This window comes from Carcharodon carcharias, chromosome 6, assembly GCF_017639515.1.
Source record: "Carcharodon carcharias isolate sCarCar2 chromosome 6, sCarCar2.pri, whole genome shotgun sequence".
Classification (NCBI taxonomy): Eukaryota; Metazoa; Chordata; class Chondrichthyes; order Lamniformes; family Lamnidae; genus Carcharodon; species Carcharodon carcharias.
Genome location: NC_054472.1, coordinates 107,849,426 through 107,867,007, shown reverse-complemented (window position 1 = coordinate 107,867,007; position 17,582 = coordinate 107,849,426). Strand labels below are relative to the sequence as shown.

The 17,582-nt window shown below is 43.7% G+C and overlaps 1 protein-coding gene across 1 annotated transcript in view; it reads left to right on the top strand.

The window, feature by feature from the left end:
• The window catches only part of sntg1 (syntrophin, gamma 1), a 226,029-nt gene that overhangs the window by 24,907 nt on the left and 183,540 nt on the right, over nucleotides 1–17,582 (top strand). Inside the window, exon 3 of the mRNA XM_041190296.1 lies at nucleotides 2,304–2,438. Coding sequence (XP_041046230.1) covers nucleotides 2,304–2,438 — 135 coding nt within the window. The remainder of the gene's footprint in view (nucleotides 1–2,303; nucleotides 2,439–17,582) is intronic.

Genomic DNA, 17,582 nt, shown 5'->3' with positions numbered 1-17,582 from the left:
ACCACCCTCCCAGGCAGCGCATTCCAGACCATCACCACCCTCTGGGTAAAAAAGTTTTCCTCAGATCCCCCCTAAACCTCTTGTCCTTCACCTTGACTTGTGTCCCCTCATGACTGACCCTTCAACTGAGGGGAATAGCTGCTCCCTTTCTACCCTGTCCATGCCCCTCATAATCTTGTACACCTCAGTCAGGTCACCCCTCAGTCTTCTCTGCTCCAACAAAAACAACCCGAGTCTATCAACCTCTCTTCATAACTTAAATGTTTCATCCCAGGCAACATCCTGGTGAATCTCCTCTGCAACCCCTCCAGTGCAATCACATCCTTCCTATAAGGTGCACACAGTACTCCAGCTGTGGCCTCGCCAAGGTTCTACACAACTCCAACATGACCTCCCTAATTTTTTATTCTATGCTTCAATTGATAAAGACAAGTGTCCCATAAGCCTTTTTCACCACCCGACTAACATGCCCCTCCGCCTTCAGAGATCAATGGACACACACGCAAGCTCCCTTTGTTCCTCAGAACTTCCTAGTGTCATGCCGTTCATTGAATACTTCCTTGTCAAATTACTCCTTCCAAAGTGTATCATCTCACACTTTTCAGGGTTAAATTCCATCTGCCACTTATCTGCCCTTTTGACCATCCCATCTATATCTTCACGTAGCCCAAGACACAACCTTACTGTTAACCACCCGGCCAATCTTTGTGTCATCCGCAACTTACTAATTCTACCCCTCACATCGTCATCTATGTCATTTATATAAATGACGAATAATAGGGGACCCAGCACAGATCTCTGTGGTATGCCCCTGGACACTGGCTTCCAGTCACTAAAGCAGCCTTGTGTCATTACCCACTGTCTCCTACAATTAAGCCAATTTTGAATCCACCTTATCAAATTACCCTGTATCCCATGTGCCTTCATTATAAGTCTCCCATGTGGGACCTTGTCAAAGGCTTTGCTGAAATCCATATAAACTACATCAACTACACTACCCTTATCTACACACCTGGTCACCTCCTCAAAAAATTCAATCAAATTTGTTAGGCATGACCTCCCTCTGACAAAACCATGCTGACTATCCCTGATCAAATCTTGCCTCTACAAGTGGAGATAGATTCTCTCCTTCTCAAGTGCCTTTGACCTGCTGCTATGCCACCCAACACATATACAACCCAGGTACAATGACCTGGCAATGAGTGGAGAACATCCTCTCTAGAGCAAGCGTACTTCTCGAGCTTAACAAACTAAAATGTCATCATCAATCAGCAGAGATCATTAGCTTTCAGTTGTTTATCCAGATAGGACGATCCTACCCTTTGGAGCACTGACTGATAGAGCTATCTGAACCTGAATTCCAGTTTACCCAACAGGATTACCCCTCCAACTTCTATTAGCAAGGTGCTGTGGATGTGCCTGACTAAAATTTTACACTGACGAGTCTGCCGCAGGGGTTGACGTAGTTCCAAACCTCCATTATCAGGCATGTTAGCTCAAAGCTGTGTGATCCTAAACAAACCTTGCTTATTTCCCCTCCCCAGGAGGAGCATCATTGGTTGGTAATTATAGGCAATGAACAAGCATTGGTCTGAGCTAGCACTGGGCAAACAGCAAGTATCAGGAGCTACCAATAAATGGTAATGAGTAATGCAACTCATCACAAAATGTGAAAGACTATTGTCATCATCCCTCTGACATTATAGAATGATGGTTTCACCAATTGGTAGTATAGATCTTAAGCAGCAGCTGCTTGACTTTCTTCAATCCAATCGTGGTAGGCACTGAGCCCTGGAGATATGAGCACATGTTTTCATAACTAGCCTCCAGGAAATGCCTGCCAGCAGCTGTCATCCCAAGTTTCAAAGTTTACTAATCAGATGTACAACAAACATCTGCCTTCAGTATGATGGAAGGGCCCTGTACTAATTTGCAAGTGGCAGTCATCTCTGAAAAGATGGGTATTTGAGCCATTTTCTTTATATCAGAAGCTCCATTTTCTACTTGAACCCAGCTCCAACAGAAAAAACCCTGCCTCTCTGTTGCCAATACATTTGACCGTATTAAAACCTGTGCTTAATGTTTTATTGGGAGAGGTATAATATTTTTCATTCATAGCACACATAACATGTTTTTGAAGCTGTTATAATCTATATTATTTTATATACCCTATGCATTAAACAATCATGTCAGGATGAAAAATTCTATCTGTAGTATTTTGAAACATGAAGTCAGATAGAAAGGTGGTTGATATCTCTTACAACTAAAACAATGTCAACTTTGCTTAAATCTTCTTTTTCAAGACAAAGACAGGAATTTGTTTGCTCCAAGATGGAACTCAAGAGCCTTTTGAAGTGCGATTGCACTTAGCAAAGGACATTTTAACAATTCAGGAGCAAGATGTTATCTGTGTGTCTAGTGAAGCCTTCTATTCTAGCGTAAGTAACCTCCTTTCCTTTCAAAAATGTTAATACTTGAAGCCCGTTACCTTTGTTGTTTAAGATGAATGCTATTCATTTTCAAGGCCTACCAATGCATTGTGTTTTTGTGTTAGTATATTCACATTACCAGATTTATTGTGAAATGCTTGTCATTTTTTTATGATCCAGTGCCCAGTATATCATATGGTAAACAATCTGCTACATTGTGTGCTGTCTCAATCTGCAGGAGAGAAAATGTAAGATATGCTTTTAGGATGCATACAATGCTTTGTGCCTCTGAAAATTTGAAGAATAAAACACAGCATATGTGAAAATGACAGCAAGCCTCCATGAGCACAAGGCAACAGACACACAGCTTATTCAAATGACATTGATAAATGTCAATGTAAGCTTTACATTTGTAAAACGTATTTGCTTGTTGAAAGAGGTTTTTGGTTCATTAAAGATTAACCATAAATTGGCTTTCTGCCGTCTGCCAGTCTTCAGCTCTGTATGGAATTCTTCCCCAATGCTTCACTATGTCTTAAATAGGTTTATTTAAAGCTCCTATTGAAGTGTATTAAAATCTGAACATGATTTGAAAGACAGAATCTAGACATAGCACTAAGGAAAGAATTAGGCACCAATCCATTCCATCATTTATATTAGGGGAGATTTTAAAATTGGGCTGTGTTGCGCCTGTTTTTATGCGTGACATAAACACGTGGAACTCAAATTGGGGTCTGTGATGCAGGCGCACGCTTTCAATAGGAAGTGAGAAGGATGCTGTTTTGATACAGTTTTTGCACACATACTGATCAGCAGCAGCATGCAAGCAGGCAGATCATGACACCAATCAGAATTAAATACCGATTTGACACCCGTGCTTCCATTTCCTAACTGCATAATCCAGCCAATATGTTGAATGCCATACTTAACAGCATAAAAACCCTCCTGCCAAAGCAATTTAAAAGAATCAGGAACTACTTGTAGGTTCGTTGTTGGATTCTTTCCTTTGACTGTTGGTGCACTTGTACACAGTTTTAAAGCTTTCCTATACTTGGCTGAAATTTGAATAGTCTACAGGAAGTGAGCTGGCTAGTATCAAAGTAGTTCTTTTTCATTTAAAAGCCTGTGCTGAAACAAATTACTTCCAGAAATGGGTTGCTTTGTAGGCATTCCACCTATACAAACATAACTGGGAGAATGACGAGGCTGCATGCAGAGCAGGACAATCTGCTAAAAGGGGGAGCAGGAGGAAGAAGAGAAAGCCTCTCAGCAACAAACCATATCCACCAAGGATGTTAGGGAACAATTTGCTTAACTCAGCTTCAGCAAGGACAAATGTTTGAGACGTCTTTATTTCATAAACAAGGTCATGACTGAAATCTGCCAACTGCTGCAGCTACAACTGCAATCTCAAAGCAGGGCAAGGAAAGTATTGTCAGTAATAAAAACTGAAAGTTCTGGAAAACTCAGCAGGTCTGGTGGGATCTGTGGAGAGAGAGACAGAGTTAACATTTTGAATCCAATATGAATTATTTGGACTGAAGAGAGGCAGAAATGTGATGAGTTTTATGCTGTTGAAAAAGTGGGGAGGGTCAGGTGGAGCAAAAGGAAAGGTCAGGGATGGGTTAGAGGGCAGGGGACATTGAATTATAAAGATGTCATGGAATGAAAGGCAAGAGAGTAGGAATGGTAGTAATAAAGGAACAAAGTATTGGTCCAGGGTAGGTGGTAATAGCAGGATAAAGGTCAGTGCTGTCTGAAAGCAAAATAGCAGAATGTGTCAATAGCAGAATAATGGTCAGTGCTGCCTGGAAGCAAAACATGGAAACAAGATACAGGCTGGCACTAGGGGAAAAAAATAAGGAATGACGGACAGAGTCTAAAGTCGTTGAACTCAAAGTTGAGCCCAGAAGGCTGTGAAGTGCCTAATTGGAAGACTAGGTTGTCACGGCAACCACAGTTCATAGCTTTTATGCATATGAATCCATCGAAGCTGCCATTGGACATATATGCAACATATTGCAGTTTGCAATGCACTGTTGCATAAGGGAAGCCATTGAGGCACTGTATGCCAAGAGAAACAGTACACCTCAATCCTTCACACCAGAAAAAAACAGGTGGAGTGAGCTCAAGGCTTTGCATGGATTGCAAGACTCCCCACGGTGCAGGATGCCATTGATTGCATGCACAGTGCCTTGTGTGCATTTTATCTAAGTTTGTCTATTTTCATTAACCAAATGGGTTTCCATTCCCTCAATGTGCAGCTCAATTGTGATTACAGGCAGTTCATCACAAATGCACATTAACCTGGCAACAATTTCTTCACCTGTGACAGTTCTGTCATCCATTTGTATTTGACCTACCACGGTAAGTAAAATCTTGGCTTCTGGGCAGCAGCGGTTAGCTACCATGACATGGTTCATGACTCAAATCAAAAACTCATGTACAAATGCACAATTTTACAATGAGAAGCATGTTACCACAAGGAACATTATAGAGCACACCATCAGTCTTTTCAAGCAATGCTTCTGCTGCCTAGACCATCCTGGAGTATCCTGCAGTATACAGGTGATGGATATCGAGATTTGTGGTAGTATATTGCATGCTGTACAACTTGCCCTTTATGACTGGGCAGCTCTTGCCAACATCTATCAGGCGAGAAACTGAGAAGGAAGAAGAGAAAATGGTGGAAGAGGAAGCAGAATGGAGGCTACAATGTAAGCAGCCTCCTCTGGCCCGGGTTCCAATGTGCTTTAATAATCCATGAGTGATACCGTAACCTCAGCAACTCCTCCACATAGCACCACAATCATTACCTTTCCTTACCACTCATCCTCTTTCTGACAAAACAGAAATTAAAACCACCAGAAAATATACATTCCAGACCAATTATATAAATTAAATCATGACATAATGCATACAAAATTAAACTAATTTCACAATTGTGCACTTCCTTAGTGCCTGTTTTCTGTGTGTCTATCCTAGTGCCCCCAGGACTTGCTTCCACAATGGCTGCAGCATGGGTGGAGGAAGGCTGCTGACCTCCGATTGAGGAGACTGCAAATGGACTTGAAGGGGTCCCCCGCAGCTCTGGGGCAAGAAGGCCTGATATCAGACTGCACCATCTCGGCCTGGGCTGGTTGGTTGACGGGCAACTGCAATGGCACTGGTGGTATGGGAAAAATAAGGACAAGGATACTGGGAGTGGGCAGCCATTTCATATTCCATGAAGCTACTGCCACTTTCCCAGGGTGTGCATCAGCAGTCCTACTGATCTGTTGGAGAATAGATTAATAGACTGCTGCGTTGCCCCTTAAGGCCCTTTGAACAATGTTATGCAGAGCCATGATGGCAGCTATCTAAGCTTATATAGGATGTGATAGAATATACAGCGCAGGCAGGCCATTTGATCCAACCAGTCCATGCCAGCATTTTGCTCCACTCCAGCCTCCTCCTCCTGACATTCTCACTGTTCTCTGACTGAAGATGTTTCTTCTGACTTATCTATTTGATTTCTTGGTAACTATCTTACCTTGGCGTGTCTAGCTTGCTCTTTCGCACAAGTGGAAATGATTCCTCCAGGCCCGGTAGCTGTCCCATTTTTTTCTACTGCCATTATGTCATTTGTAATAGTGCAGCTATATCACCTCCCTCTTTTTCCTTCTATCTCATCGAAATATGTTATACCCTACAATGTTTAATTCCCAGTTCAGATTTTTCCCTAACCGTGTCTCATCAAACCCTGTTGTATCTGCTTCCTTGCAATATATTATTGCCAGCAGTTCCACTGTATTATGGACATTAGCCCAGATCATCTGGTCAGGGTCAGAGCAGGTGTGTCCAACACTGAGCGTAATTTTATCTGCCCAGTTGCCATTAAGAGTCTTTGCACCTTCCGATGTCTGGTCCAGCAGGGATGCAGGTGTGAATAGTGTCAGCAGGTCAATTGTCCAGTGTAATTCCAGCACAGCCACACCACCTTTCCTGTCATGAACTGAAGACACACCCTTTAAGGTCTGTCTTCAGTGCATTGACTAACATTGTTTTAAATGGAGCTGTCAACCAAAACACTGCTCAACCTACCCTCACTGACAATTTTCATCCCTCTCCCTCATCCTTGACAGCATTCTCCCACCTCATACCCCAGCAGTGTTCACCTCCCTCCCTCACCCCTTAACGGTGTTCAATCCTCTCTCACCACCACCAATGTTCACTGTCATGTTTTTATATGATGTAAAGGCACCAATCACTTGTAAGGTATTGGGTAAACAGGTTGTGGGTTCATTTGTTGAGACTAAGCACTTGAGAACAGTTACACGTGGATAGAAAGCTTGATGAAATCAGAGTTGTGCTGTATCTGCTGTTTTCTGCTCACAGGCCAAAGTAAAACTGAAACTGGGTCACATGACACACACATCTCTTCTAGTAATGGTAGGCTGCTATCCCTTAAAGGCATATTACAACACCACCCTATCTTTTTAAAAATACTTTCCAACATTCTAAAGAAGTATAACTACTTACAATACGTGTGCATGTTTAGTTACCATTACATGAGAGCACCTTTACATTGATGCTACTGTCCGTTGTGTTGTGTGGCACCACCACTGTGCTAAATGGGATAGATTTTGAACAGATCTAACAATTCAAGACTGGGCAATCATGAAGGCACTGTGGGCCTTCAGCAATAGCAGAATTGTACTCAAGCACAATCTGTAACCTCTTGGCCCACATATCCCCCACTCTACCATTACTACCAGCCAGGGGATCAACCCTTGTTCAAAGAAGAGTGCAGGAGGATATGCCAGGAGCAGCACCAGGCATATCTAAAAATGAGGTCTCAACCTGCTGAATCTACAACAGAGGACTACCTGCGTGTCAAACAGTGTAAGCAGCAAGTGATGGACAGAGATTTGTGATTCCACAACCAATGGATGAGATCTAAGCTCGTCAGTCCTGCCACATCTAGTCATGAATGGTGGTGGACAATTAACAGCCCACTGGAGAAGGAGGCTCCACAAATATACCCATCCTCAATGATGCAAGAGCCCAGACACATCAGTGCAAAAGATAAGGCCGCAACAATCTTCATCCGGAAGTGCCAAATGGAGAACCCATCTTTACCTCCTCTGGAGATCCCCAGCATCACAGATACCAGTTTTCAGCCAATTTGTTTCACTTCACATGATATGAAGAAATAGCTGAAGGCACGGGATACTGCAAAGGCTATTGAACAACATTCCAGCAATAGTACTGAAGCCTTGTGCTCCAGAACTTACCGCAGTCCTAGCTAAGCTGTTCCAGTACAGCTACAACACTGGCATCTACCCGGCTAGGTGGAACATTGCCCAGGTATGTCCTGTACACAAAAAGCAGGACAAATCCAACCCCGCCAATTACCGCCTCATCAGTCTACTCTCAATCGTCAATGAAGTGATTGAAGGGGTCATCAACAGTGCTATGAAGCAGCAGTTGCTTAGCAATAACCTGCTCACTGACACTCAATTTGGATTCTGCCAGGGCCATTCAGCTCGTGACTTCATTACAGCTTTGTTTTAAACATGGACAATACCTAGCACAAAGGAAGATGGTTTTTGTTGTTGTTGGAGGTCAATCATCTCAGCTCCAGGACATCACTGCAGGAGTTCCTCAGGCTAGTGTCCTAGACCCAGCCATCTTCAGCTGCTTCATCAATGACCTTCCTTCCATCATAAGGTCAGAAGTGAGATGTTTGCTGATGATTGCACAATGTTCAGCATCATTCGCAACTCCTCAAATATTAAAGCAGTGCATATCCAAATGCAGCAAGACCTGGACCATATCCTGGCTTGGACTGACAAGTGGCAAATAACATTTGCGCCACACAAGTGCATGGCAATGACCATCTCTGAAGCAGTCCGTGTCCAAAAGCTGCAAGACCTGGGCAATGTTCAGGTTTGGGTTGATATGTGATTCCTGCCACATAAGTGTCAGGCAATGGCCATCTTCAACAAGAGAGAATCTAATCATCGCCCCTTGACATTCAATGACATTACCATCAACATCCTGGAGGTTACCATTGACCAGAAACTGAACTGGGCTAGCCATATAAATACTGGTTACAAGAGCAGGTCAGAGGCGAGGAATCCTATGGCAAGTAACTCATTTCCTGACTCCCCAAAGCTTGACCACCATCTACAACACACAAGTCAGGAATGTGATTGAATACTCCCCACTTGCCTGAATGAGTTGATCTCCAGCAACACTCAAGAAGCTTGACACCATCCAAGACAAAGCAGCCTGCTTAATTGACACCCCATCCACAAACATCCATTCACCTTACCACTGACGCACAGTGGCAGCAGTGCGTACCATCTATAAGATGCACTGCAGGAACTCACCAAGCCCCCTTAGACAACACCTTCCAAACCCATGACCACTACCATCTAGAAGGACAAGGGCAGCAGACATATGGGAATGCCACTACTTGGGATTTCCCCTCCAACAACTCAACGTTCTTACTTGGAAATATATCGCCATTCCTTTACTGTCACTGAGTCAAAATCCTGGAGCTCCCTCCCTAACAGCACTGTGTGGTCCAAGAAAGTAGCTCACCATCAACTTCTCAAGGGCAGTTAGTGATGGGTAATAAATGCTGGCTTAGTCAGCGATGCCCACATCCCATGAATGAATAAAAAAATAAAATGCTGAATCTATGAATCTCTAACATGTAAAGGTAATCTTCTGGTATATCCAGATCTTGTAGTGTTAACCTTGACTGGAGGTTTATTTAATTGCTCACAGAGACCTGTGGGATTGTCAGACTTGGATGTTGTTCCTGGTTGCATTTGGGATCTTGCCCTTTCTATAATTGGACTGCACGATGGTTGAGGAGCTGGAATGAACCTGATTTGTCCTCAGTTACACCCCACTGTTGTGCCTCCGTGTGAAATAACTTCCTCAGATCTTGGTTCTGAACAAATCGTTGTTACCTCAGCTGGTTCCCATGTACCTTCTGTGGGATCCTGGATGCAAACTTGTTGTCCCAACTTTAATGTTGACAATTTTGTAGCTGAATTTTTATCATGCATGTTGTTCATTTTCCTTGCAGTTTTAAAAGTTGCTCTCTAGTTTCTGAGAGTGTAGGATGAGTACAAGTAGGTAAATTGATACGCACTGGTCCGCCAAGCATAAGCTCTGCCAGTGACTGAATAGTTGCCATTAAAGGTGTTACTTTCAGATGTAACATTGCTATATGTAGTCCTTGCTTAGTCTGACTTCATTCAAGAATTCGGGATTTCACCATGTGAATCATTCATTCAGCTAGGCCATTAAATCTGGGGTAATGAGGAGAAGAAGTAGTATAATCAATATTCCACTTCTGACACATATCCTGAAATGGCTTACCAATAAGTTGCAGACCGGTATCTATAATGATCTCTTTAGGCATCCTGAATAAATTGAAAATAGCACTTAGAGTGTGTGCAACAGATACATTTGACATATTGTTCAATTGCCGAATAATGAGATACTTGGTAAAGTTGTCGACAATGATGATGAAGTCAATGCAATGGACATGGCAGAGGCTAGATGCAATTTTGGACCAAGGTTGGGTAGGAACTTCATGTGGGATCAGTGGCTCTTTGTCCTGGCTTGGCATATGCTGTTGACACGTCTCGCACTTATTGACGATAATTTCAAATTCATTGTTCATACCTTGGCAATAGACTGTCTCTCTTGTGAGTCCTCTCATCTGATCTATGCCCATGTATAAGTGATTAAGTTGTTGAAGAATATCAGATTACAAATATTCCAGTATGATGACGTGTCTACCTTTAAAAATGACTCCCTGGGAGATGTGTAGCTCATTGTGGTAAGATCACATGGTAAGCTGCCTGGGCTGAAGGATCTGAGTATGAGGAAAGATTGGATAGGCTGGGTTGTTTTCCTTGGAGCAGCAAAAATTGAGACGGGTCCTGATAGAGGCATAAAAGGTTATGAGGGACATAGATAGAATGGGTAGGAATGCACTTTTTCCCTTAGTAAAGGGGTCAATAAACAGGGGGCATAGATTTAAGGTAAGAGGGCTAAGAGGGGAGTTGAGGAGAATTTTTTTCACCTAGAGGATGGTGGGAGTCTGGAACTCACTGCCTGAAAGGGTGGTGGAAACTCTCATAATATTTAAGAAGTATTTAGATATTCACTTGCATTGCCATCGCCCCCAGGGCTTCTTCAGGATTAGTGTAGTTGATCTTTGTTGACCGGCATGGACATGATGGGCTGAATGGCCTCCTCTGCTATGAATGTCTATGAAAATGGTTTCATGTGTTCGTGGATATGCTGAATTGAATCAGGCCATTCTTCAATGATGTTTTTCCACAGATTTTGTAGTGTGGAATCTTTCACTGTTTCTTTTTGTAGCTGCTGGCATTTGCGTTACACAAAATGCACCAGATCAATTGACCGACTTGCATTCTCCTGCAAGTGTAATGTTGCAGCTCCCTTGAAACTGCCAATTTTTTCATAACATTCTGGATATTTTAATATTGGGTTGTGAACTGAGGTGACAGGCGTCATTTCTGATGCTGATCTACCTTGTGATCTTTGACCAATTTCATGGATTATCAGTAGTGCAAGGTCACAACATTCCAGTAAACCTACAGTCACTGAATCTTTACTTTCCACGATGTAGAACATCTGTGATACGCAGGAGGATTGATTGTATTTTCTCTCCGTGGATCCTGAACATGGAATAAGTGAACCAGTGTACACTGAAAGTTGTGCACTAGTAAGTTTCGCCATGGCCCTCTATGTATGTGGATGCATGACTTTTAGAATTCACAGAGGTAGGATGTTGGCACTTGCCCATGTGTCAATCTTTGCCAATAACAAAGAGTTGCCAAATGTCTTACAACAGATCATTTGAATCTTGGCTAACACTTCAGATCATGAGATGGCATTTGTTTCCCACGAGATTAATAGTGTGAAGCATGTGTTCACTGCTCTTCTTCTCGTTGTGCACAGCATATCATTTTCTGTTTTTTAAAATTCATTGACGGGGTGTGGGCTTCGCTGGCTGGGCCAGCATTTATTGCCCATCGTAGTTGCCCTTGAGAAGGTGGTGGTGAGGTGCCTTCTTGAAGCCCTGCAGTCCATGTGGTGTGGATACACCCACAGTACTGTTAGGAAGGGAGATCCAGGATTTTGACCCAGTGACAATGAAGGAACGGCGATATATTTCCAAATCAGGATGGTGAGTGACTTGGAAGGCACTTCCAGGTGGTGGTGTTCCCGTCTGTCTACTGCCCTTGCCCTTCTAGATGGTTGTGGTCATAAGTTTGGAAGATGCTGTCTCAGGAGGTTTGGTGCATCTTGTAAATGGCACACACTGCTGCCAATGTGCATCGATGGTGAAGAGAGTGAATGTTTGTGGATGTTGTGCCAATCAAGCGGGCTGCTTTGTCCTGGACGGTGTCAAGCGATTGTTGTGGGAGCTGCACTCATCCAGGCAAGTGGGGAGTGTTCCATCACACTCCTGACCTGTGCCTTGTATATAGTGGATAGGCTTTGGGGAGTTAGGAGGTGAGTTGCTCGTCACATGATTCCTAGCCTCTGACCTGCTCTTATAGCCACAGTATTTATATGCCTAGTCCAGTTCAGTTTCTGGTCAATGGTAACCCCCAGGATGTTGATAGTGAGGGATTCAGTGATGATAATGCCATTGAGAGTCAAGGGATGATGGCTAGATTTTCTCTTGTTGGAGATGGCCATTGCCTAGCACTTGTGTGATGTGAATGTTACTTGCCGCTTGTCAGCTCAAGCCTGGATATTGTCCAGGTCTTGCTGTATTTACACATGGGCTGCTTCAGCATCTGAAGAGTTGTGAATGGTGCTGAATATTGTGCAATCATCAGCGAACATTCCCACTTCTGACCTTATGATGGAAGGAAGGTCATTGATGAAGCAGCTGAAGACGGTTGGGCCGAAGACACTACCCTGAGGAACTCCTGCAATGATGTCCTGGAGCTGAGATGACTGACCTCCAGCAACCACAACCATCTTCCTTGTGCTAGGTATCTGTCAATCGCCTCATGTTTGAAGGTACCCATTGTGCATGGTCTGTTTGGATTACTGTACGGCTCTTTGTAGCTGCATCAGTCTTTGCTTGAGTGCACTGCTGCTGTATTTGGCCCTTTCTGCCACATCGCTTGCAGAATTGATGAAAAGCTGGGCATTTCCTTGGTGCATGCAAAAGGCTATACCTTCCACTTGGCTTGCTAGGTTCGGGTCTGCTAACGAGTGAGTCAATAATTGAGCTTGTGCTTAAGACCTGTAAGCTTCTTCAGCCTGCAAGGATCATTTTGTACTTACGTCCATCTTTGCATGGCTCTTCAATGCTATATGTTTTGGCTTCTCATGCAGATCTTTCTGGAAAGCTTCTGTGGGAGAGGATATGATCATCAACTCCACAATTATGTTTGATAGTTCTGTGTTTGAAAAACCATAGTATATACCCTTTTCCCTGCATCTGCTGATAAAGTGGTCTATGGATTCTGTGGGCAGTTGTGGAAAAGACAAGAACTCTAGTCGATGAAAACGGAAGTTTAACCTGATTCTGAACCAGTCTTCCAATGTAGTCCATAACTTTTGGGGAACCTTTAGCTCTTCTTCTGCTAATCCTGACATGTTCAGCCTCGTAGACCTTCATTCCCAGTTGCTCGGCGAATTTAATGGCTTTCTTGTCTGGTTCAGACACACCTGAATCAAGGAACCATAGCTCTGTACACTGTTTAAACATTTTGCATTCAGATAGTAGGTCAGCGGCATCCCAATTCAAACTGGGGAATTTTGACAATATCCTTTTTGACCTTATATAATTTTGACTTTGCTCCTTGTTTTATTCAATTTATCATTCAGCAACTTCCAAAGCCATCCATTATAACCACGACCTTCCCTGGCCCAATTTTTATGATGGCTTTGCTTTTTTTGTTTGACTCTCCCTCATTTGTTCTCGATCTGGCCTACACCCCAATCACTTACCTTTCCCGTCTAAGTTAACCCAGTGCTGGTTCTCTTGACACACCATTCCACTCAGCACAAGGGATCCGTCTGCTTACCAGCCCTTTATTTGAGCACTAACTCACTGCGTCTTGCAGGCTTTTCTAAATAGTCACCATGCTGCAACTTCAATACTGACCAATGCTGCAAACTCGTTGTGGTCTGACCAGAACTCTGAGTGTCGTCTCATGCCATAAAGCATGATCTAAGGCATGTTCACTATCTCATGCCTATACTTAATCTTGCTGCCATGCTGTTTTACCACCACTAAACACCAAGTCATGTTTTAACAATAATATAAAGGCACCAATCACTCATAAAGGATTTGGTAAACTGGTTGTGGGTTCATTTATTGAGACTAGGCACATGAGAACAGATATACATGGATAAAAAGCTTGAAGACATCAGAGATATGGTGTGAGTGCTGTGTTCTGCTCACAGGCCAAAGTGAAACTGAGACTGAATCACATTACATACTTCCCTTTTTATGATGACATGCTGCTATCCCTTAAAGGTATATTACAACATTCACACCCTTTCCTTCACACCTGGCAGTGTTCACCCCACCCCCCTCACTCCCAACAGTATTCACTCCTCCCTCACCCTTGTCAATGTTCACCACCACCTCCCACCACACCTGATAATGTTCATCCCCCTCCCTCACCCCACAAAAACGTTCAACTCCAACTTCCCCACCTCCCAACAATGCTGACAGGAGCTTGGGATTCCAGAAGGTGAGCTGGGGGAGGGCATGAAAGGGGGTGAGTGCTGTCCTGGAGTGAGGGAGGGACATTGCCTGGAGGGATGGCTGAACATTGCTTGGAATTGGGGTGAACATTGCTGAAGGTGGGGGATTGAACATTGCTCGGGGTGGGGTAAACTTTTTGTGGAGGGAGGTTAACATTGCTGGGATGGGGAGTGAACTTTGCTGTGGTGTCATTGTGCTTTGACACCCCAACTCATTTACGTGGAGTTTTGTTCGCTTCATATCTGCAATGAAAAGCTCCAAGTAAATCCTTATAAAAAACAGGGTAAGTATAGGGCAAACAGCTCAAGTCTCCATGATGCTGGCCATCTGATGCCACTGTTGTTGGAATCATGGGTCAGTCCAGGCAGGGTAAAACTGGCAATTAGAATTTTAAACTGCCTGCTTACGTACCATGGATATGTGTACATTGGGATCAGCGACGTCAGTTGAATCCATGGTCTCTCCCCATGTCAGAATATTTTGGCCATTGTGTGCTTTTTTATACAGACAGTTTAATGTTTCTTCATGGCCCCCTGACACTATAAGATAGGGAAGTCTAAGGCAATGAGACACTGACCTATAAAGCACTAAGAAACTCATCTCTGAAAGGCATTTACTCATCAATCCACTCAACCTATGGCACTGATGTGCTTGTGCCCTGACCCTGACTTATTGCTTTCGATGACTTTCCGCCTCCAGTTTCCCTGCTTTTAACTATTGTCCCCTCGCACTGTTTCCCCTCAGCTTCACTCTCTCTGCTCTCACTACAACACTCGGGCTTTTGAATGGAAACTGCCTGTTCTGCAACAGAAGCTGTGCCATCAGTCACTAGGCATGGCATCATGGTGGGCTCCATTGGTGTGATGATGGAGGTGACATCCATTTCATGTTGCAAATGATGGCCTGTGAGGTTGGTACAAAATCCTCTGCCAAATTGATGCCGCATCCCTCCATGCTCCTTATCATTGGTGGAGGCTTCCTGGTGGGCTTTTCAAGTGCACCAAGCATTTGCTTGTGTATATCCATCAGGCTTCTTCTGTAGCCTAGCCTATCAAAGTTCTCGTCTGAGTACTCTTTACCAGAGCTAGCATGGAACCTCGATCAGCGAGTTGGGACCCACATAGCCTTTCCTCAGCCTTGGTTGCTGCGCACTTGTGTCTCATGTCTCCGCACATGTGGATCCTCCCTCCATCCTAGCTTCTAAAATGCACTCCGTGTCAGTGCCTGAGCTGGCAACTTTGAATAAGATTGAGTAACAATGTCTCTTCATCATCACTGTCTTATTCCTCTTCACCCACTGATTGGAAAGGCTCCAGCTCTTGGGTATCTGAAATGAAAAAGGGGCAAGGGCTGAGTTGTGATGACGGGAGAAGAGCAATTATAAGGTGTATGCTTATGAAATCTATTGCTTGTGAGTCAGAAGAGATTGTGGGATCAGGGAGAAGTACATGAGAGAAGGAGGATTAGGTAAGTAAATGTCCTCATCATCAATCCCTCCAACCCAGCCGGTGGCCATAGCTTCAGAGATGCCCCTTTCCCTTGAAGACTAACACAGTGTCCTCCATGGTAGTTAAAATCTACAGGTGTACCGTGCTCCAGGCTGCCTTTTCTATGTGGCATCTTTTCCCGCAAGAAAGAGTAAATGTGTCAGCAAGTGTCCTGCAATATATTTAGGTGATCTGGGTGTCATGATGAAAAGCTGCCCGTGTGCGTGAACAACTATGTGTGTTAGAGTGAGGGAAAGAATATGAATTTTAGGGTTGATTACTAATTGATAGATATTGTTGGTCGATGAGTGTTTAGAGACGTAGAGAACCATGCAGTGGATGGGGGAGCAGTTTATATGCCTGACACCAGACTCCCAAAGCAATTGCTCTTGTTAGCAGGAGACTCCCAGGAGGACAGCATAAATACTTTAGGGATGTCCTCAAAACATCGCTGAAGAGATCAAACATCCCCACTGACTCATGGGAGTCTCTGGCTTGTGACCGACTAAAATGAAGAAGGTTTATTCGGGACTGCACCGAACACATCAAGAGACTTCTTGGGAACACACAGACGGGAACACACAGACGTGAAGTCAAGTTATCGGAGAGTGTACACAAACTTCCAAACGCCTCATGTGCCTGACCCTTCAAGCACCACCTGCCCTGTATGTTGCAGTGTCTGCAGCCATCTCAGAACTTACCAGTCATCTCAGAACCTATCGAACTGGAGTGGAAGCAAGTCACTCTTCATCCTGAGGAACTGCCTAAGAAGGAAGGAGTGGATGAGGTGCAGCGGATAGGTTATGCGATTTGAAGATGAGCTCACTCAGCTTGACAACTCATGTCGGATCATTAAACTCCTCCCTGCACTCCATCCATGTTCTTGGAGCTACATTCTTGGCAATGACTGCCACCTCTATTTGTCCTTTCAATATATATATATATATATATATATATAGAGTGCCTCCTGCTCCCTGCAGAAGTAAGATGTCTCTCCTTCTTTCCACCTCTTCCACCATTCCACCAAGACCTCCAAGGCATTACTTAAAACTTTTGGTGCTCACAGTCTCACACATTCAACTATTGCTCAAAGTATCAAAACTTGGATTCAATTTTCAAAAAGCCTCAGATATTTCTTGCAACCATGATGCACCTTCTCTTTATAAATGCAGGCTGCCCCCGCCCCACTGATACAGGCAGTGCTGGTAGCATGATTGCATACAGCGACCGTTCAAAATAAGGGACAGCATGAATTTAACATGCTGCTGGCAGCAGAGTGAATGGGACAGCAATGCCCACATCTGTTTTCAGAGGTTAACCAATTTAACTCCTCCCGTTATGTTGTGTGCTGTGTGCTCAATAGGTGGTGATCACAAAATTACAGATGGTCTGCCCAAGACATTCCTTTCCAGAAAGCCTGTAAATTTGCAATCTCTATCTTTAGCATGCAAAGCCCTGACAGAGCTGCATCCTCTGCATATTCACCGTCAGTGAGTTTGCTACCCATGTAATGGTATTTGAGTAGCTAAGAGACTCTTGTAGTTTTTCTTCTGCACACTTTCTAAAAATCTTTCTCCTTTGTACCAATGAACTTGTTCACATGGCTATGCCAGTTAGGTATCTGATTGGATCTCCAATTCACGGCACTGAGTAATCTACACCTAATTTCAAGGTTTAAGGATCACTGGTTAGACTGCTGGGGAACCTGAGAAGTGATCATAGGTTGTGCACTGCAAAATCCAAATTCTTTTAGACAATTTCACAAATGGGTCTGGAAATAGATGCAGGTGCTCACTTCAACATTTCAGGTGTCTAACATGGCCATCTGATGTTTGCAGCGGCCTGCATGCCAGTGAAATTCAGGTGTGGATTTATGCACCCATT